Source organism: Musa acuminata, chromosome BXJ2-4 (assembly GCF_036884655.1).
Source record: "Musa acuminata AAA Group cultivar baxijiao chromosome BXJ2-4, Cavendish_Baxijiao_AAA, whole genome shotgun sequence".
In the NCBI taxonomy this organism is placed as follows: Eukaryota; Viridiplantae; Streptophyta; class Magnoliopsida; order Zingiberales; family Musaceae; genus Musa; species Musa acuminata.
Genome location: NC_088341.1, coordinates 42,758,306 through 42,779,726, shown reverse-complemented (window position 1 = coordinate 42,779,726; position 21,421 = coordinate 42,758,306). Strand labels below are relative to the sequence as shown.

Genomic DNA, 21,421 nt, shown 5'->3' with positions numbered 1-21,421 from the left:
ATTTTCCAAGAGGACTGAATCACCGCTGACTGTTTTCAGGGGTGATTCAGTCTAACTCGCTGGCAGGATGAGGAAGACGACAACGGAGGGAAGAGACGACGAGGCGCAGAAATCGCCTCTCCCATGTCGTTTCTCTCTTTCTCGCCTCTGCTGTGCCGCAGCAACAGAAGAAGCGAACAAACGGCAAAGAGAAAAAGGCAACCTTCCTTGGATGAGGTATGAAGCGGTTGCTGTCCTCCTTGACTTGTGTCAGCGACTCCGCCTTCTGCTCTCGCACTTCTCGGCATTCTCGTTCGGCCTACCCCTTTGGTTTTTGTCGTGCTTCTTGCTATTTCTTGTGGAGGTCTTTTGGATCGCAGCTGAAACCGCCTTCATTCTTGATTTATAGAAGACGAGTTGTTCTTAGGTTTTGGGATAGGAAAGTTAGAGAGAGAGAGAGGGCAGTCGATACGAGGAGGAGCGTATAGAGTGAGGAAATTGATGATGATTCCCCGTTCCGCGGCAACAGGGAAATGGACGTGGGTGTCATAAAGTTCCCTTTAGATCGGAGTTAGGGATTGAGATCGTTGCCGTAGATGAGCTGTTTTCCTTGTTTCAACCTTCGCCGGAGGGAGAGGAGTTGCAGGTTAGAGGGCACCGCCGGCGCACCCAACTCCAGATTCCTTGGCGATTCCTCGGGTGGGTATCTCCAATGGTTTCCACATTCTAATTTTTCAGTCGGACATCTTTCTTTGGGATTTTCGGCGACATTATGGGTTCCTTGTGTGGGATTAGAGCGTGGGAGCGAGGTGTCATCGCTTGGAAAGGAGATGATGAACTGTGCCCGAAGATTTGCTTTCCGAGAGCTCGCCACCGCTGCCCAGAACTTTAAAGAAGCCAATTTGATCGGAGAAGGGGGCTTCGGAAGAGTTTACGTTGGCCAGTTGGATTGTAGCCAGGCAAGTCTTTACTATTTTAATTATAATTTTGGATTCTGGAAAGCTTCGATTTTTCTTGGTAATTTTTGCATCAAAAGTTTACCTTTGTCTAAATCAGATTTGGATGTTGACGAGCAGGTGGTAGCTATTAAGCAGCTAAACCGGGATGGGCTTCAGGGAAACAAAGAGTTTCTGGTGGAGGTGCTCATGCTGATCATGCTACGGCATGAGAATCTTGTGAGCTTAATTGGATACTGTGCTGATGGAGACGAGAGGCTCTTAGTTTATGAGTATATGCCAAAGGGCAGCTTGGAAGACCACCTGTTTGGTAAGTGTCTTTTTTCTTACTTTCAGAAATTCCACAGCCAATGTCTATCTGTTTTCTCTGCTTCTCTTTCGATGGTTTTCTTGTGTTCTGTTTATTGCTGGCCCATCTTGTTTTAGGATCTGATGCAATTTTTTTGTTGCATGCGGACTTGTAGTTGAATGTACTTCTAATTCCAGAAGGACGAAACAATGTGTTTGATAGCATTTGCTTCTTCATAGTTTATGACCTTGGTGTGGATTACATGATCCAGTATTCCAAGCAATCGTTTTGGTACTTGCCAGGATCTCCATTAGTATATTGTTGGTTGCAGATGACCTCTAAACTTGGTATACAACAAATTGTTTAATTGCATATCCTTCTTTTTGCATGGTACGACCTCCTTTGCATAGATGACTTGATCTGGTACTTGCCGGGATCTTCGTTAGTTTCTGGTTATATGGAGAAACTCCAAACCCAGCATGTGAAGGACATTGGAATAAACCTCATTAGATACTGGCAGAAACCAGACAACATTTGTTGGTGAATGATATCTAAAGAAATGCAAAAACTATGGCAACACTTTCTAAGGAAACACACTTGGACTGGACTGTTCATACATTAACTTTCTTCAGGTTACTGGTTTATATGTACTGGTTGTTGTAATCCACAATGGAGTTTGCTTTGACAGAAAAAAATTGCGAAGACCACATGAAAAGGATTCTTTGAAAACTTGCAAATTTAACAATATATTCCATAATGCCACTTGTAACATAATGCAGTTCTTTTTAATCTTTGCATTATATAGCTACTTTGGAATTTGTAACATATATTAATTTCACCACCCTTAGGGTAACTTGTCTGAGCTTTCTAAAAAATTTGGCTCGTATTTCTAAAATATAAATTGTCTGAGCTTAAATATAATTTGCCAATGTGACAAATATTTCTAAAATATTTAGAGCTGCAGGTGTTGTATATTTATTCCAACCATTCTTTTATGTTTGTATTTTTCTCTTTAGATTTGCACAATTTTGACTTCTATTAATTGTTGTTGTTTCAACTTGCTTTATAGCTTTCAGACAAACTCTCTTTAGAAGTGACCAAATAATAGCAAGATTCTTATCAACTACTATGATGTATATACTCATTCCAACTAGCCAGTCATGTTTGTTCAAAATGTTTGAATATTGTAAATGCATACTTGGACTGCTTTTGTTAGCTTTTAGACAAACTCCTTGTCGAACCAAATAATACATTGCTGATTGTGATCTGAAGTATTCATGAGATTCAATGTATACTGTGTTAATTTTCATATTTTATTTAGTATTGTGGGTAGAAAAAGTTGCTTTCTCCATCGCAGGTCTGAAAATGTATAGTTTACAATTAATCGCATGTAACGTGCCACTGGAATTTATATTCTCAAAATGTGTCTGCTTCTCCCGTGTTTAGTTCACAAAATGTGTATGCAGCTCCCTTGTAGTCTTATAATATTCTCAACTATGTTCCACATTTTCACTGTTTTCTGGATAAACTATATTTTATTTTTGAAGCTTTTCATATGCAGTTTATGCTTATTTGTTAAAATTTTCAGATCCTTCTCTGAGCAAACCACCCCTGGAATGGAACACACGAATAAAGATTGCTGTTGGTGTTGCCAAAGGGCTTACATATCTACATGATGTTGCAAATCCTCCTGTTATTTACCGGGACATGAAGGCTGCAAATGTATTGTTAGACGATAACTTCAATCCAAAACTTTCTGATTTTGGACTCGCAAAACTTGGGCCTGATGGCGACAACACACATGTCTCGACAAGGGTGATGGGAACATATGGCTATTGTGCTCCTGACTATGCATTGAGTGGCAAGTTGACAATGAAGTCTGATGTATATAGTTTTGGTGTGCTTCTGTTGGAGCTGATCACCGGGCAAAGGGCTTTTGATTCTTCAAGGATTGGAGGCGAGCAATATCTAACAAATTGGGTAAGTGATCTCAATCAGTATGGTTTTAAGTGAAGAAGTGGTTTAGGCTGCTATTGCAATACATAAATGTAGCTATCCTATCACAACATGACTGTAAACCTCACTTTTTTTTACTATGCATGACTGTAAACCTCACTTTTTTTGACCATGCATGACTATCCTATCACAACATGACTGTCTCCTTTTTAGCATATAATTACTCTCAGTGGATAACATTCTACATTTCATATCATAACAAGTAAGAAGTCTCGCTTCATCCTACTGGCATATTCTTCTTATGCTGTCAAAACCAGTATAAATGGACTTTTTATTTTTCAATTTAACTTTGCTGTGTATGATGCTTGATTTTTCTGCCAATAAGTAGTGCCTCATAAATTATTATTCAATTTCTTTCAGGAACTTTTTATACAAATCTGAAACATATTTGTGAATTTCTGTTATATGGCACCTTGTAGTTCACAGCAATTTGGATGTAACACTGTGTATATGTAATGATCTTTATCATGATACATTAAAAGAAACCTTAGTTAATTTTCCCTTGCTTCTTAATGTTAGTGGGGTGATTTGTGGATCTAATTTTGGAATCAAGTTAACCAAATAAATGTTCTAAACATGTACTCCACATGAAGTAGTCCATGTATACTTCAGCTTATGCTGACATATCTATGCTTAGACAGCATATGCTCATTCTGTAGCAAAATTGCAATTCCTATATATTGTGCACATTAAAAGCTACTTTCATATAATGTAATAGTCAAATTTGATGTCATATGTCATGTTGATAAAAGATTCTTCAAGGCTGCTCTGTATTATTTACTTCTGTATCTTTCTTTCAGTCAAGACCTTTTCTCAGTGACAGAAGGAAGTTCAACCTGTTGGCTGATCCATTTCTTCAAGGCTGCTTCCCACCACGGGCCTTTCACCAATTGGTTGTCATTGGCTCGATGTGTCTTCAAGAGCAGCCCCATTTTCGACCCATCATGGCCGATGTGGTTGTTGCCCTTAATCATGTGGCATCTCAGCCATATATTCCTGAGCCTGATTCCAAGATCAAGACCTCTCCATCACCGCCCCCAGGGGAGGTTGCTGGTACACCATCTTGAGGGTGTAAAGGAAGAAGAGGTTCAAGGAATTTATACATATGAGCCCCCCAAGTCTGAAAACGGCCGTGTAGCATATTTACAGTTTCAACTCAATGCGATGTAGAAGATGGTGATTGAAAAAAAAAAAAAATCAGATGTTGTGCAGTGCCTATTAAATTATATGCTTGTGGAGATGCGTTACACTGTTCTATACCAAAAATATTGCAATCATATATTCAGAGTCTAGTTACGATGGGCAAAGGAGGATGTACCTGACAAAGCGGTTGAGGTAAGTTTGTGAGAATCAATTTTAATCTTCATATACTGTTATGACAAGTTTTTTCTAGTTATGTATTACCTCATACCATCGTTGCTGTTGGTTTCAGGGCTTTACTGGAGGAACCAGCAGTGAGCAAGCAGATGATTAATGCTGAGAATATCTATGAATACCTGGAACTATGTGGACTTAAGGAATTCGATTTGTTTATTCAAGGTGAATTCCCGTGGCATCATTTCGAGGAATGAAGCAACCTGGAGATTAGAATTCGATACTGTTGATGGATAGAGACTGAGCTCAATCACCTTGAAATTTCACACTCTGCTCTAATTTCTCAGCAACCATATATTTCAAAATCTCAGTGATGTTATGTTTGTTTTCGCAAAGATTTGGGGACTCGTCTATTGAATAAGAAGAAACAATATCTGATCATGCTTTTCATCTTGTTTGCATGACCCACTGTAGAATCTATGTTGCATTATGTGCAGATTTAATATTCATGGTCAAAGTCAAACCATTCAACATTTGCTTCGGATGGCAACAGCAGACTCACGTAATCTTTCTCTGACCACTACTGTTTTCTCTCTGAATGAAAGCACAATATGAATTCCCAGACGATAGCTATTTAGATCTGAATCTGTAGCACACAAAAATACTATGCAGAAACCCTTGAGCTATTGCCATTTTCTAAAATGGTATGGAATTGGTTCTGAGTTCCATAGAATTTAATTCCCCATCGTTCCTAAATCTGTTTATTTGTTGAGATAAATCTGCCATAGAGGAAGATATTTCCCGTGGTGGTCTCCTGGTTGGGTTCAGTTTGATCAAAGAAATATAGGTGAACAACATTTATGTTGAGGAACCACAATATAGGTGAACAACATTATACCTCATGGCTTCTTGCTAATGTCACACGCTATTGTGATGTAACCTATGTTGCACCTACTTTAAATGAAGAATTAAATTGGGTGACTGATGGTGGTATCTCATGTCATACTATGCATCTTGTAAAGTAGAAGATTTTGGCTTTATGAAGATTGGCAAACCAGACTTACGATTGAAAAAAAAATGATTAAAGAATAGAAAGACAAATATCCAGAATAAAAAGAATAATAATGAGAATCAATGAGCATAAAACTTCATACGACATAAAAAGTTTCGACTTCGATGAGATATTTTCTCTAATTGATATGATGATTTCCGTTTAAAATCAATCAGACAACAAAGTGTTAAATAATCTACATGGCATTACTAAAACCATGATACAATACAGTGAAAACAAGTGCCAAGCACTCAGCAATCACCTAAATACACTACTTGTTCTAAATACAACCGAAGAGATTTTGTCTCCACACCTGTTTGAACTCTCGCAATACTGTGAATAAATGAAGAAAAACAGCAGCAAAACACAAGAGAACAAATGAATAAATGAAGAGAAGAATTAGGTTCGATAAATCATTTCAGGATGTCCTTTAGCACAAAAACCAGATTTAGTAAAAAAAAATAGGACTGCCTACTACCGCAAACTAAACACTACTTAAGAGGTTCAACTGGTGGATCATCTTTCCTTGGTTCTGATGTACCAAAATCAAGATTTGGGTATACACCTGGTGGCCTTTCCTGAGGTTGTATCGATAACAATTGGGTGGAATCACCCACAACATCTGCCCAACCGTAGTGAGGCTCAGCTCTGATTTGAAAAAAGAATTACCAATATATTAGATTTGCAGGAGACATGACCACATTAGAATTAGACTAGCATATCATGCATTGTTCTCTTAAAAGAAGTTGCATGAAGCACAATAAGCACTAACAAAGCATAAATAATCATCTTACTCATAATAGGTTTCTTCATCCACAACAATATCCCAGCTTTCTCCGGTCGTGCTTTTACCATACTTGTGTACTTTTCTGAGTCAAAATAAGTGTGTTATGGTTAATTCAAAAATAAAAATTTATGCTATTTTATGAATTAGTTCAACAATTAAATTTCTTTTATCATACAAAGGAAATTATTACAGAGAAGCAAAATGGAATCAAAGAATTTTTGGGCACCCTACATGGACAAAGTGATGAAGGATTCCACTGGATGATAAGAAATCTTAGCCTCCAAAAATATGTATGTGAGACACCCCTCTCCAAATGGATAAATGGATTATTTAATTGCTTGTCATGTATTTCAGTTACACAGTGATATACAAGTTTATTCATAAAAAGCACGTACACAAGAATGAGTAGGTGAATGAAATTATATGGTTCTGCAAAGGAATATCTTGAGCACAGACAAAGCAATACAGTAAGATTTATCGAATAAGCATAACATAATTTAACTACCAACTTTGGAACTAGGAACAGGCAAATATTGAGGGCTCAGGAAGCCAAAACTTCAGAAATTCTACAAATATAAACAAATAATGTTACATTTTGTGGTTTGCCTCTCAACACAGAGAAAAAGACTAAAATAAAACATATTTGCATTCATTCTGTGCCTAGATAAATGGATTAGGAACTAGGAAGTGAGACACTATGGTCTTTCTATTTCTGAAAGTTTAGGGAGAATTGATTCTTCTAGGCAAAAAAGATTCACAGCTGATACATGTTTAAAGACTACTGTAAGCAACCAAAACTCAGAAAAGTACCCATTTCCCAAGTGCTCTTCACCCCAGGTTCTTGACCAACCTACATGAAATGACAATTGATTTCAAGTAATTTGGTTCAAGTGATGTAAGGTATATAACTTAATTACAGCAGTAAGCAGAGGTAAAATATTTTTAAAGGCACAAATAGAAACAACTCCGCCTTTTCCACATGATTCTGCACTGGTGCATACATGTTAAGCATATCCAAAAAAAAAATTCAATGGAATACAACCTGCAATTTCATTTTAGGTAGTGAACGAGGAGAGAGAGAGAGATCATACAAAGACTTCCAGATATGTGTTCCTCTGGTGTCTATATCAGGTAGTAGCAGAGAGAGAGAGAGAGAGAGAGAGAGAGAGAGAGAGAGAGAGAGAGAGAGAGAGAGAGAGAGAGAGATCATGCAAAGGCTTCCAAGTATGTTTTTTTTCCTGGTGGCTATATCAGGCAGTCGATTTTAACCAATAGTTTAACAATCAAAAAGCAAATTCTTTTCTTGTTTGTGTTAATAAGAAATTTTGAACTACTTATGATGTCTGAATATAAAAAAAGAATAATTTACTCGATTATGTAGGTATTTGAATAAACTGATCTATCATTTCGTTCTAGAATTTTTGTTAAGCTGATAGTACAGCACTTTCAATCATTCAAAATTTCTAAACAAAATTTCTAGAACCCTAAAAGGTTCCATGAATTATAACTTTATGTTAATAGATCCTGCAAATTTAATCTTCCTAATTTCCACTCTTCATATTAGGGTTTGCTATACTAATGCATACCACCTGGTATAGGGGGTATGTATCGGTCCAACAAGATACTAATATGCGGACCGCCCTCTGTCGGGTGATACAGGGTCTGTATTGGGCGGCAACGATCGAAATCCTACCATTACTGACCTATACCAATTAGTAACAAACAAATTTTGATTGCTATCGATCAAGGGCTGAGATTGTCCTATTTCAAATGGTCAATTTGACTATTTGCGGCTTAGAAAAAGGTTTTTAAACTCTTTTCTTTCCCTTCTTTCAACTCATTTCACTCTCTCAATTTCTTAAACTATCTCAGACTCCTTTTCACTCACATCCCTCTCTTATTCTCACATTTTCACTCTTCTAAACTCAACAAAGATACGATTTGTGGATCGGATCAAATTTAATAGACTAATTTGAGATGATTAAGAGGCCAATACATGTCATATTCATCCTTGCTTTCGAAGCTGCCTTACACATGTGGTTCACGACGATCAAATTATGACCATCACCACATTGATGCACCAATGACATTAGTATAATATGTCATGGGATCAATTTCAAGATTGAGTCCGACAAACATATCATACTGATAAATAAATACATAGGATCGAGGATCCCGATCCACCGCCTATGGAGTCTCGTCATTCTTTTTGATGGTACAATCATGTATATCAATCGATTGATTACTTAATTCATTTTAAATTTAAAATTTAAGTTGTATAAAAAAAATAATCTAATAATTTAAATAATTTTTTTGTAGACAATTCAATATTAATGGAAGGACGGATTGAAACGTATCACAAAGCTACTCCCCAAAGCCCGAAAAAATTATGTGATATTATTTTTTCCTAATTTACATTGTTTTTACTAAAATTATATTAAATTTATATTTATTTATAACTTAAGAACCCCCAATCTAATTTTTTTTTTCTATTTTCATATATTTTTAGATATTTTTTTTTATGATTTTGAACGTATTGTCAGTACACCTCAGTACATACCATACCAAGCAGGACTCGGTATAGATCAAAATTGCAATCCTTGCCTCATTTAATGATAGGACAACATTTGAAACAAAAAAATTGGGTTAGTATTACTATAAGAAAGGGCCAATTCAAACATTGACTAGTTTAGTCAAATAACTTTAATAATTAATCATATTTTAAGCAACTAAATTTGCAAAGGAACTCTCTTTTTTTGTTTATTTTCAAAGTCATGCAACTTGGAAATAACCTCGGAATCCCAAAGATTGGCAAGAAAAAATTTGCAGAATAAGAAGCTTCATTTTCTATTTCCTTTGAAGCTCATGCAACTAAGAAAAAGTCTCTGATATCCCTAAACAACAAGAGCCAGATAAAGATGGAAAGCCAAGAAAGGAAGACAAAAGCTTATCATCGTTAAGATAGAGAAAGTACACAGGTGGGCAAAATGAGTAGAGAAAAAGAGAAAAACATATGGACTTGATAAGATTGGCAAGAAAAAATTTGCAGAATAAGAAGCTTCATTTTCTATTTCCTTTGAAGCTCATGCAACTAAGAAAAAGTCTCTGATATCCCTAAACAACAAGAGCCAGATAAAGATGGAAAGCCAAGAAAGGAAGACAAAAGCTTATCATCGTTAAGATAGAGAAAGTACACAGGTGGGCAAAATGAGTAGAGAAAAAGAGAAAAACATATGGACTTGATATATAAAAAGGCACAAATATGTATTTAAGCCACTCCCTTCTTTCCTTGTCTTTTGCATCAAAGAGATGTAGTAAAACAATAATATTTGAATCACTACAAATTTTTGAGCTAACGATCCTCGTATTAAGTTTCTATTGTCTACATAGAAGAAATATCTTAGATTGAATGGCCACAATAAAGAATTTGTAAATTAAGCTTAAAACAAATAAATTTGTCTCGGAATCTGTTCATCTCATATGATTTTTCTCAGGTTCATCAACATTCAGGAAGAGCAGATGTCTAACAATTTAACAATCAACATGCCAAGAAGAATGACAATACTAGCACAACTTACGTTCACCAGTAGGAGATACATGCCATGTCTCCCCTTGTCGTGAACCTATTCCAGCGAAAAACTTTTCTTCCCATTTATCCCCCCATCTGGTACCTAACTCAGTCTCTGCCCATTTATCGGTCCTATCAAACATGCAAATAAGTTATGTTGCATTTAAGAGCAGAAGAATACTTCAAAAGTTTATCATCCAAAACAAGTTTGAGTATCTAAGTTGCCCTTCGAAAAAATTAGATCTAGAATCTACTTGCAATTACAGAGTACATGGCAAAGATTTAATGAATTTGGAAGGAAAGATATGCTTACAAAGTTATCGAATAAGATTTATGGTTGTTTTTTGTAGATGAAGTACATCAGTGGTTTCCACAAGAAATTAAAAAGGAGAATGTAAAGGATCATGGAAAAAATCAAACCATTTTAGTACAAATCCTCTTCCATCATAGTGTTCACCCCACTTCTCCCACCAGGATTGTTCATTTAGCCTTCCATATTTATGAGCTCCCTTCTCTGTCCAACCTTTTGCATCATACTTTTCCCACCTGGGAACAAAGTAATGTCCAGTCAGATTCACTACTTCAGCTAACAGAAAAAAAATAAAGTAAAAAAAAAAAAAAAACAAAGTATGTGACAAATACTGATTCATTTCTCACCATTTCTCATACCACCCAGCATTTTCTGTGCCTGATTTTGCTTGTTTCTGTGCGCTCCTCTCAATCCTTGCAAGATTACTACAGATGCGAATGAGTCCATCATTACTGCTTTATACAGTTATCATATATTAAATTGTAATCTTTGCAGAGAAATTTAAATATATACATTTTACAAGAAAAAACAAAGAACAGACTCTTGGCAACCATTTTTTTCTGAATTTGGGTGTATACACTATATACTTATATAGTAGCACTGGCAGAAATTAGCAGTCGCTCAGCTTGCATGAGTAATGATGTATGGGGGAACTGTGTGCACTGAGCTGCCTCTTTTAATGGTAGCATTGGCAGGATAAGTTTTGATGAAAAAAGAAAAATAGTTGCTAAGCTTATAGTACATAATATATATGTAACTTTTTTGATAATAGTTAAAAGAGAATTTATTGCAAACTCTGTGTTTGTATGGCATGCTCTCACGCTGCATTGCTGCAGAATATTTATCAGGTAATTGAACTGCCTGCAACTATAACTCCTCTGTTAGGATGATTGTTCTTAGATCCATTATCTAAATTTTAACATCTTTTGATATACTGTCTGCTAGGTATATAATGTGACAGAATTTTGTATTGTTGTCCAATTTGAGTGGGGGTGTACGTGCTGTTTGAAGACTCTGCAGAATTTTTAGTTTAGGAATAAGAGTTTGAGTGGCCACAATTCCTCCAACTAGCATTCCTTTGCCATTGTGGAATTGCACCTTCATACGATGTCACAATGCTTAGCAGGCATACATGTGCAGCAAAGGGGAATTCGTACAGAATCTGGTATCTACATGTTCCAAAAGTACTTGCTATGCAAATATGGTGCGTTGGAGTTTGGGCAAAAATAGCAATCATAAAAATTTTATCTAGTGGTTATGCTGAAGGTATTTCCTATAATATTATGCCACAAAAAATAAACAATTTCAAACTAAATCAGTTTGATGACATATCAACTGAGTTCATAATTTTAGTGCTAACATTAGTGAATTTGAGATCATTTTACCTCCATTCATCTTGGTACAGTACTTCTTTCCATGTTTCCCACCATGAATCTCCATCAGCGTTTTTCCCAGATTTCTCTGCACCTTTAGAAAGTGATAACAAATTAGAACTTAGAAGAAACAACATTGCAATAATTACCCGATTAGGTGGTAAATCATACATTCATCTGATATAACATAATTTTAAATAACTAATAGCAACTTGTAAGAAGTGTATCTTAGATTCAGTCCATGACATCAATGATAATGTAGGCAATAATATAGAAGCAACATTTAGTTTAAGATGCAGAACAGATTAAACTTTTTTATAATAAACTGTTCATGACACTGTGTCATTCAACAATATGCAGGGACTGCATATACATGCAGAGGTATAATTTCAGGCACTGAAAATTTATAATTTAATAATATTAGTAAAATCTATATGTACTAAATAACTGATCTATTATGCATAGTGCTTTAATATTTCTTAGTATTTAGAAATCACCTTTTAACTAGAAATATACTCCTATAATAATGATCTGAAAACTGGACACTTCAAGACATTGTATTGGATAACTATCTCATACATGTGTATCAAGCATTTTTTTATAAACTACTTATGTTGTGTAGTTCTCAATTGATAAGGTTTTCTTATGCAAGCCAGATTGTGTCTATCTATGCATGATGACCTTGAGATGTCTTTTCTTTTGTCTAAGTGTAATTCTTATAAACAAAGTTTATACATCAAATTGTCACTTTACATGTACATGTACCATAAAAGTCCATTCCCACTGCAGTGACCCTATATGTTAGCAACTAGAAATTTATTGAGTCGGAATTAAATGTGTAGTTATTACCAGAAAAGAATGTCTAGCCTGCAAAGATAGACGATGAAAGATAACGAAAAAGGAGAATACTATTAAAAATAATCATATAGTGGATGTTGTTCTGCTTTTTTCTTAACTTTAGAAAAGCTTTCATAACAAAGTGGCATATCCTGAATGTCATACAATTAAACATCACTGAACCAGACCATTAGCTAAGGAAGATCTATCATCAACATACTGTAAGGCGTAAGGGTTATCAGATTGCTAGTGTCATAAAACATAATGCATAAAATGTAACTCTTGGAGGATTTGAACTTCAACCAGCACAAATCATTATCATTTCAAAGTAGCATACCTAGTTCTTTGTATCCGGTCCAATCACTCTTTTCCCACCACTGTCAAGCAAGCACAGAAAGTAAAACTGGTATTTATGTTGATTATTGAGTAATAAGATGCTTCTAGCAAATGCTGTGAAGACATAATGAAACTAATATATAGTTTGCTAATCATAATAGTGCCTAATTTTGCTTTTAAATTGGAACTTGATTGTAAAAAGAAACATTTTGGTTCATCCAAGAATATATGTAAACATTTTAAAGAAAATAACAGAAGTTTGAGAATATGACTCCAAGAAAATGTTACAAATGAATTTCTATTTACCATACAGATGAGGAAATGTGAATGTTGCAGAAATTGTAATTCACATGCACCTTTAGATGAATGGCACCAATATGATGGCTGAACTTGCATATGGCCTCCCCTTCATATGGTTACCCTTGTTCTAAATATCGTAAATTCCAATTGGTATCCATCTGATCATCCTAGACCAAAAAGCAAAAGACCAAAATTTTGGAACAAATGCAAGTTGGATTAGAGCATCTATGCTACTATATAATGGGAGAGCCTGGGTCTTGCTACTCAGGTTATCTCCACTCCAAGTTTTCTTTATTTCTTTCTTCTGATCTCTGTAGCTTGCATTGGCAACATATTCCACGTTTTGATACCACATACACAGTACATAACAGAAAGAAAAGTTTGCAATAATGCTTGTAGGCCTTGCCAGAAAGTAATGGCATGTACAAGTACAACACGGAAATAAGGAGTTAATGCAAACTTAGCTACTAGAATCTTCTACCTGGGCGATCTCCCCTACTCTGAATTTTCATTTTCACCAAAATTTATAGGCTATTAATTCATATTATTTATGGATTTATATTACATAAAAGTAAACAGCGGATAGAGTTTGATATTGTTTGATTGTTTATCTGTACAAATGATGCTATTCTAGATTCTTAAATTACCATAATTTCTTAGATTCAAACCTCAACATGGGCCTCTATACTGTGATATCCACCTGACCTCATCCATGAATAGTTCTTTCCAACTCAAACTGGCTTCGTTCAATGAGATAAACCCACTGACTTGATAGGCTTATAATAATATAACCCAAAATGTTTGGACTAAAGTTAATCATGGTAAACCCACCAAGCCCTTAGCCAATTCAAGTTTTTACCCACCTTCGATGTGGGACTAAATTTTGTAGTGTTACAGGTTCAGATAGAAACTCTCAGGGTGATAGTGACACACTTGTTGGAAGAGGACTGTCAGATGAGGGTGGGTTGAGTACTGCTGGATGGTGGTACTCTTGAGAGAAATGACAAATTATCCAATTGTGAAATGCATCAACTCCACGAGCATGTGTCTTAGGCAGTAAATTAAAAAGCTGTTGTATGGGTATTCGTGTCAAGTTAGGGCTATGTTCTCAAGGCTTCATGCAGCCAACCAGAGCACAAGGTGTTAAATTCAAGGATTGTCATTCTGTGGCATGGATTTAAGCTGATACCTATTTGGCATGATACAGTTTTGTGTTGTGCCAGTTGTCTTGCTCGTGTTAAGGCCACGAATTGGTCTAGCCACGCATCAGAATTTCAACTGCACCTGATTTTCCCAGTACGATAAGAATTGGTGTCAATATGTACTGATAGGCACAATAATCCTAGGTTAACATAAAAATCAAATTAGGTTAATTACTTGAGGTTGTAATGCAAAAAGGAGACGAGGGAATATTCATGAGAAGAACACATTTTAGTGATTGTCCCACCCATGTAAAACTATGAAGAGCAATATTCTTTCAAGAAGGTTCACGAACAAAAGAATTCACATTAGATCAATTGATATTTGTAATTCATAAAAAGAAAGTTTAAACTTTAAACAATGTCAAACTTGTTGCCATAAAGGATGCATAATTGTAAATGTGAGGGTCAGGTCATATCAACATTGATAGACCAGGTGATAAAGCATATAACATCATAAGACATTAATCAACAGTAACCCTTGCAGTTCCTAATGCAACCAACCATTGACTATGAAGTCGAAGGATAAAGAGACAGCTAACAGTGTGGATCTGGCAATAGATATTTTCATGAACAGATGGCAGATGGATATGCATGAAGACAGGATAGGTCATACAAGTGACCAATGTCGTAAACTCAGAATTGATATTCGTTTGGTATAACTATATATGACACTGACTTTTTTGCGAAAGAGATTGCTCAGAAAAACAAACACTAATTTAACCATTCATTAGTTTCAATTTATTAAATTCAATTAGTAGTACATAACTTTATTTATAATGCATTCAAGAGAACTTACAGTTTCTTTCCATTCTGAAGAGCCATCATGAGATTTACCACCCATTCTAGCCCAACGACATCTGTATCCATTATCGCCGAGTTCTTCTCCATCTTCCCGGTACCATGTACTTCCATCTTCATTTGTGCCAAACTCATTGACCATTTCATCCAGTAAGTTGATGCCCCATTCTTTCTCACTTGCAATACCAGTGTCTAAAAGGAGACATCAAAGAAGCAAATGTTTTCCTTGAATACTCCAAATGACAAAAGTAAATTCATAAAGTGTACTAATAGTGCATGAGCTTCTTTGTGAAAACACATGATACAAACCACAAAGACATGCTTGTTGCTGGCTTATTGATAATTTGTGCTTGATGGAAAGCACTCCCTACTCAGAAGCATACCAATATCTTGGAGCCATTTTAACAAAATTATACAATTCATAACCACTAAACTCGTTGGCACTGGAACACACCTCTCTTGGGGGGAGTATCACGAGACTCGGGAGCAGAACTTTTGGGACTGCAGCGAGAGGAGAAATCTTGCTGCTTGGAGAGCCTTTTGGAGCTGTCATAAGAGCTTTAACTTTGTCAAAAAACAATAAAATTTAACATTACAACTTTAATTAACAACTGTCAAATTCCAAACTGGATAAATAAGGATTTTGTTAACTATAGAAAGTTAGAGAATAACATGGTGATTCATTAACTCTTATTATGCTGAAATTTAAGATTGGTGGTAGATTACAGAACAGAAAGTTCAATTAAAAGAAACACATCAAATGATGGGGTGGTTGGTCTTTTAGGCATCGCAACAATTAGATCCTGAAGTAAAAATGTACAAACTAACGTAAGATCTCCAACACAAGCATGAAATTGATATGTATGGGGACCAAAAAATCATACTTGGCTTGTAAAATGATTTAAGACTTGATAAATTATATGAATCTAATGTGTAAAAGAGAGGAAGCTTCATAGCTTGTGGATAAGCTTTGACGATATCTAATCAGAATGCTAGATGGAACTCAAGGATTCATTTAACCACAAACCTTGACCGTGCTGTAATAAATTTACAATTAGAGAGGCACGCGACACATTCATGTCTAGCACACAAGATTAGTACATGGAGGTCCTCAAGGAACGTGTATAAAGTATCCATAAGTGGAACTATGAGGCTAATGTGCCTTTGATAAACTATTAACAACCTCAATAAAAGTATTACACAACTAAATGCAAGACCACTCATTAATTGCATATCCCCAGGATGAGAAGGATAAGCAACACTATGTGCTGATAGCAATCTCCAGGAAAAAGAGATATATGCACCCGAGCCAGAGAATTAACACTAAATAATATGTGCAATTGAGGACAACTCATTCTTAATGAATTAAATGGAGACTTGGTAGAACAATAAAAAAGGCAGCACTGTGGCTGACAGAAATGCGTTTTGGACCAACATTGACCAACTAGAATTCAGCAGCAGAAGCAGGGCAATGCACCTTAAGCTCAGGGTTCCTAAGGCAAAGAATGGACCGACGACAGCAGCACATCACGAAAACACTTGTCCAAGCATTTCACAAGAAGCGTACCGTGTGGAAGGGAAGGGGAGAGACGGCAAGGCCTCCGCCCGAGCTCTACGCGTGCCGCCCTTCTTCTTGGGCTCGAGCCAGCAGTCCTCCGCCTTCTCCGCCGGGCAGCAGCACCTGACCACTCTCCCTACCCCTCCTCGGCCGGCGCCGGCTCGCGCACAGGAGGGCATCCAGAGCAGCGGCGGGAGGCGGATCCTCCCAAAGCCGAGATCGAAGGGGGCCGCGGCGAGCCCCCCCGATCTCGCGGCCATTTCCCAACCAAGATTAAGACCCAAGAGATCGAAATGGGGTCGGTATCAGATAGATTAGAGATATAGAGAGGCCAAGGAGTCTTCTTAAACAGATACCAGGAGGAAGAGGATGTCTTCGAAACAGCCTCCTTTAGAGAGGGATGCTCCGTTACAAGAGGCTCGCTGTTTGTTTCTTCCCGGGTTAGTGGCCGTAAGAGATGGGACGACCGCGGCGGGGCCTCGGCTCTCTGACGAGGCCTCAACCACTCACGTGAGCTGCGCCGGCGGGACCCACTCCGTGGGCTCCGGTTTGTTGCGTCTTCCTCCTTCCCCCTCTGCTCGCGGAGCATTCAAAAGGAGAAGAAAGAGGGATCGGATGCCGGTCATTGAGCTACGTGGAGGCCTGCAAATGGAATTGCAAGCGTTTGGGGCCGGGAGGTGATGAGATCGAAACCGCGGAAGGATGGGGGAGGGGGCCGAGCGTTGGACTTGCTTTAGACGCCGCCGACAGACCCCGGTGTGGGTACGCCCGCATGGGTTGGGGAACAAAGCGCATGCTTCCCGGCAACGGTCTCTACCTTCGGTTTCGCTATTAGTTACGTCTGCCATTTCAATTTGGACTGTCGCTCCCACCAACACACTGACGACTCTCACAACTCTCGCCACGTGGGACATCCAGTGGGGTCCCGTAGATGCCTCCGCTTCTGTGTGACGAGGGATAAAAAGCGGGTGGGAAACACGTGGTTGAATATTCGTCGTTTCTGCCACCAACATCTCCGGCTTCGTCACGCTTCGAATGATCGATGGCTTCTGTCGAGGAGTTCCACTGCATTACATATACTCGACCGCTGATCAAATAAAAGAATTAGTACGTACATATGTATGTAAATGTCCATTCAAAGTCGTGTTCATGTGAATCAAAGAAAACAAGTTAAAAAATGGTTCGACAACAAGAAAGAAGTTTGACATTCCATGATGCTGACCAGTCCAAAATTTTCTCTTACGTGGCTTATCCGTTGACTAATTTTTTCTGATGTTGACCGGGTACTGCAACGCGGTCCCAGGCGCCCTCTTTTTTCTTAAGAACGATCCCACTGCTACGTGTCGTCGCGGGATAATAACATACAACGAAGAGCAGCGCCGACCATACGCGTGTCATCAGCTGGGTTAATGCGGGCGTGCGGGCGTCCCATCAGGTGCCGATAAGATCGCACCACCGTCACACCTGGATCGCCGTCTCCAGCGGTGGAACGAGCGGCCGCGACGTCTCCTCACACGTTTGGTGGAAGGCGGGAACGCTCTGCCATGGCTGAGCTTGCGTTGCCTCATGTCCGTAAGAGGATAAGGCTTGATGCAGTATAAATCAACTCGACTCAAAACTTGTGGTGTCAGTACTGATGCAGGTGGTCGTCTTCGCATGGCGTCAATCTATCAGAGCGAGTCATCCGTTGCCCTACATTTGCGGTGTGAGGAGCTTGCTCGCTTCCGTTTGGTACTTTCATGATCTCATGATGTTGATTGACATGCAAGGTCCTTTTCGCACTGGAAGTAGATGTGGCCATGGATAACAAAGGTGATCCAGCCAACCATCAAATAATATAAAGCTCGGCGATCAATTCTGAAATGGAAGTTGACGTGATGCCCTAAACTTGCAGTTTTGTGACTGGCCTTTACAAATGTCAATGAAGCTGATACTTTTATGACGTCCAATGCATGCATGCATGCATCTCACGTATATCGGGGCTGCAGTTCGTGCTTGACACCCAGTTTGCAGTAGGAGTACTCGAGCATTATCACCATGCAATCCTTGGCTTAATTAAGAATGGGTGGAAATATCTCTTCAAATATGCATCTCAGAAGAGCAAAATAGCACCTGGGGCTTGTTAGCTCATATTACAAGGTGGAAAGAATTGCTTAGATTGATTGCAGTCATCCATGATTTTTCTTTCCATTTTCCATAAAGCACAATCTTTATGTTCTAAACTGTCTGTTTTGAGGAAAAAAGACACGGATAGATTCATTTAGGCATTTGTATTCTATTGTAAATCTGAATACAAACAAATCATTTTTGTGAGTCTGCTACATATTTAAAGCCCGCAAATCTATAGTGCAGCTCCGTCTCTCTCGTCTCCTCAAGTAATTAATACTCTGAGAAGTTGAGATCTAACGCTTCCCGGCCTAACGTTCTCTGTTGGAATGTGTCCAAGGAGAGAGAAATTCTACTGATGCCGACCACGTAATCAAGATTACACAGAGCTGAAGATGGACACGAGAGAAGACCAGGTGGAGAAGATGGCCAGCACCAATCCGGCGATGACGATGGCGATGTCTGCGATAGTGCTGGCCCAGCCGAGCTCCTCTCGGAACACCTTGAGGTGGAACCACGCCGGCAGCACGAACCCGAGCACGACGCACACGCTGCTCCCAACCAGCGACAGGAAGTCGCCGAAGTTGGGCACCAGCGTGGCCACCAGGCTCACCGCTACCACCGCGGCCCACCGCAGCCACCAGCAGTACCTCTTCCCGTGCAGCCAGCGCTCGGCCACCTCAAACACCGGGTTCATCATGACCGGGAAGGTGAAGAAGAGGTTAATGCAGAGGCCCAGCTGGATGAGCACGCTGAGAACGCCATCGCCGAGGTTGGTGGTGATGATGTCCCGGGTCTCCTCGCCGAAGGCCGCGTAGCCGAGAACGCCAAAGAGGCCGTAGGTGAAAGCGATGAGGGCCATGGAGAAGCCGAGGGTGTTCCCGAAGTTGGCCTTGTCTCCGGCCTCGGCCTCAAGGGGGATGACCATGCCGACGCCCTCGAAGGCGTAGACGGCGACCCCGATGCCGTAGAGGAGAACGGAGGGCCCCGTGAAGGCGCGGACCGGTGGAGGGTTGGAGAGCAAGATGGAGGCGTCCTCGGCGATGACGACCCCCATAGCGCCGATGTCGACGATGTCGGCGAAGATGCTGAGCAAGGCGAGGTGTGTGAGGGTCGGAATCGAGTTGAGGCCGAGCTGGAATGGAAGCATGGCGAGCACGTAGAAGGATGTGGAGGAAAGAGAGGGTAGGGATAACGGTGCGAGGAAGGTGAGGGTGTTGGAGATGAAGATGAGGTAGCCGACGCAGAAGCCGCACTGGCTGAGCACGATCATGACGTCGACGGCTAGGCGTCCGACTGGGCCGGCGACGGCGAGGCCGAGATCGCCGAAGGAGGCGATAATGTCGAACGTGTCGAGCTCGACGCGGCGGCAGGTGTGGATGAGAAGGATCATGCAGTGGAAGGTAAAGGCTGCGACGGCGACGAGGAGAAGGGCGCCGGCGGCCCACCCGGTTTGCCGGAAGGCATAGGGGAGGCCCAGCACGCCGGCACCGACGATCGCGATGAACACGTTCGCGAACGTCTTGGGCTGCGACGACATCTGCCGTTCCCCGTAGCCGCTTCCAGCCACCGACGGGAGCAGCGGCACCGTGGCGTCCCTGCCGTAGCTGGGGGAGTCTTCGTCGATGCCATACGACATGTTATCGATCGATCAAATGAATTAACCCTTTTATTCTTCTTCTATATACGAGAGTAGTGCAAACTGGGAGATAGATCGAGACAGAGCGAGGAAGAAATCTAGGAGACCAGGTTGCGTGATGGAATCGAGAAGGGAAGAAGACGATGAGGGGGAGTTGACGAACGACTTGTATATAACGAGTCAGAAATAGACCCCAAAAACATGGATGGGTCCCGCGTAATTTGGAAGGCGCTCGCTCTCACAAACGTCGCCTCTTTTGGGAAGTGAGACGTACATGTTAGTGTTACCGGTCGAAGGAGCAGCGTGTTCGATACCGACGCGCGCAAACTACCGAGTCAACCTCATCAGCATCAAAGATCACGGAGAAAGATAGACGGTACGGACGGTTGTGATTTTCTGAATTTCTTTCATTGATTTTAGTCTTTAATAATAACCACTCAAAGCATCATCTATTACGATAATAGATGTAATGGTCCTCTAATGTTTAACCAACACTGAGGGAGAAATAACAACACTAATGTTTAACTACTGCTCAGGGAGAAATAACGAGAAAGAAAACAGGCAAGTATAATGGTCCTCTAATGTTTAACCATCACTACTATGTTTATATTAGCCTGTTAGGTAGTTCTCATTGATGAACAATGATTGCCAGAAAACTAGAATGAAAATATATGATTAATGTGACTTGCTGTAACATGCTGCATGATCTCCAATGCAGCATCAACTAGTGTCAAGAAAGGTGTCTAGCACAAGCTCATTGAATCCTATTTCATCAAATGCACACACAACTGGCTCAGAATCCCACATTATAGCAATTGATGCTCAACACTTCTTCAGATTCATTCTAGATAATTAAATCCACCCAAAGTTTCTCTCTGATTGATCTGGACACTGAACACAGTTACTTCTAACAATCCTTCAGACATTACATAGAATTTTTTAGCTTGGTAAATCCTTAGTATGTTTCTCAGTAAAATAGAAAGAAACCAAATGAAACAATAA

The 21,421-nt window shown here is 39.4% G+C and overlaps 3 protein-coding genes across 4 annotated transcripts; 1 reads left to right on the top strand and 2 right to left on the bottom strand.

The window, feature by feature from the left end:
• Window positions 1–79: 79 nt before the first annotated feature.
• On the top strand, window positions 80–4,995 carry LOC135611023 (probable serine/threonine-protein kinase PBL21). The gene is made up of 6 exons (XM_065106266.1): window positions 80–678; window positions 775–938; window positions 1,056–1,245; window positions 2,813–3,204; window positions 4,041–4,575; window positions 4,673–4,995. The coding sequence occupies exons 1-5, from the start codon at window positions 576–578 to the stop codon at window positions 4,305–4,307; spliced, it is 1,116 nt and encodes a 371-aa protein (XP_064962338.1). The 5' UTR covers window positions 80–575; the 3' UTR covers window positions 4,308–4,575; window positions 4,673–4,995.
• Window positions 4,996–5,855: 860 nt separating this feature from the next.
• Window positions 5,856–17,459, bottom strand: LOC135611022 (protein EARLY STARVATION 1, chloroplastic-like). Of its 2 annotated transcripts, none has more exons than XM_065106264.1 (11): window positions 16,684–17,459; window positions 15,571–15,662; window positions 15,115–15,308; window positions 12,818–12,857; window positions 11,656–11,737; window positions 10,618–10,722; window positions 10,381–10,506; window positions 9,971–10,092; window positions 7,203–7,242; window positions 6,400–6,474; window positions 5,856–6,253 (listed from the first exon to the last, which is right to left on the bottom strand). In XM_065106264.1, the coding sequence occupies exons 1-11, from the start codon at window positions 16,932–16,934 to the stop codon at window positions 6,097–6,099; spliced, it is 1,284 nt and encodes a 427-aa protein (XP_064962336.1). In that variant the 5' UTR covers window positions 16,935–17,459; the 3' UTR covers window positions 5,856–6,096. The 2 variants fall into 2 exon arrangements, with proteins under 2 accessions (XP_064962336.1, XP_064962337.1); XM_065106265.1 differs by having other exon boundaries at window positions 5,858–6,253; window positions 10,618–10,695; window positions 16,684–17,455.
• Window positions 17,460–18,994: 1,535 nt separating this feature from the next.
• On the bottom strand, window positions 18,995–20,538 carry LOC135609234 (amino acid transporter AVT3B-like). The gene has a single exon (XM_065102339.1). The coding sequence runs from the start codon at window positions 20,417–20,419 to the stop codon at window positions 19,160–19,162; it is 1,260 nt and encodes a 419-aa protein (XP_064958411.1). The 5' UTR covers window positions 20,420–20,538; the 3' UTR covers window positions 18,995–19,159.
• Window positions 20,539–21,421: the final 883 nt, after the last annotated feature.

What these genes read in the sequence shown, in the direction of transcription:
- LOC135611023 (XM_065106266.1), top strand. Translation starts at nt 576, where the DNA reads ATGAGCTGTTTTCCTTGTTTCAACCTTCGCCGGAGGGAGAGGAGTTGC. An exon ending in ATTCCTTGGCGATTCCTCGG is followed by an intron (nt 679 to 774) that starts GTGGGTATCTCC and finishes GTGTGGGATTAG; the next exon opens with AGCGTGGGAGCGAGGTGTCA. An exon ending in GCCAGTTGGATTGTAGCCAG is followed by an intron (nt 939 to 1,055) that starts GCAAGTCTTTAC and finishes GTTGACGAGCAG; the next exon opens with GTGGTAGCTATTAAGCAGCT.
- LOC135611022 (XM_065106264.1), bottom strand. Translation starts at nt 16,934, where the DNA reads ATGGCCGCGAGATCGGGGGGGCTCGCCGCGGCCCCCTTCGATCTCGGC. An exon ending in GACCGGATACAAAGAACTAG is followed by an intron (nt 11,738 to 12,817) that starts GTATGCTACTTT and finishes CACTTTCTAAAG; the next exon opens with GTGCAGAGAAATCTGGGAAA. An exon ending in GCTGGGTGGTATGAGAAATG is followed by an intron (nt 10,507 to 10,617) that starts GTGAGAAATGAA and finishes CTTTGTTCCCAG; the next exon opens with GTGGGAAAAGTATGATGCAA.
- LOC135609234 (XM_065102339.1), bottom strand. Translation starts at nt 20,419, where the DNA reads ATGTCGTATGGCATCGACGAAGACTCCCCCAGCTACGGCAGGGACGCC.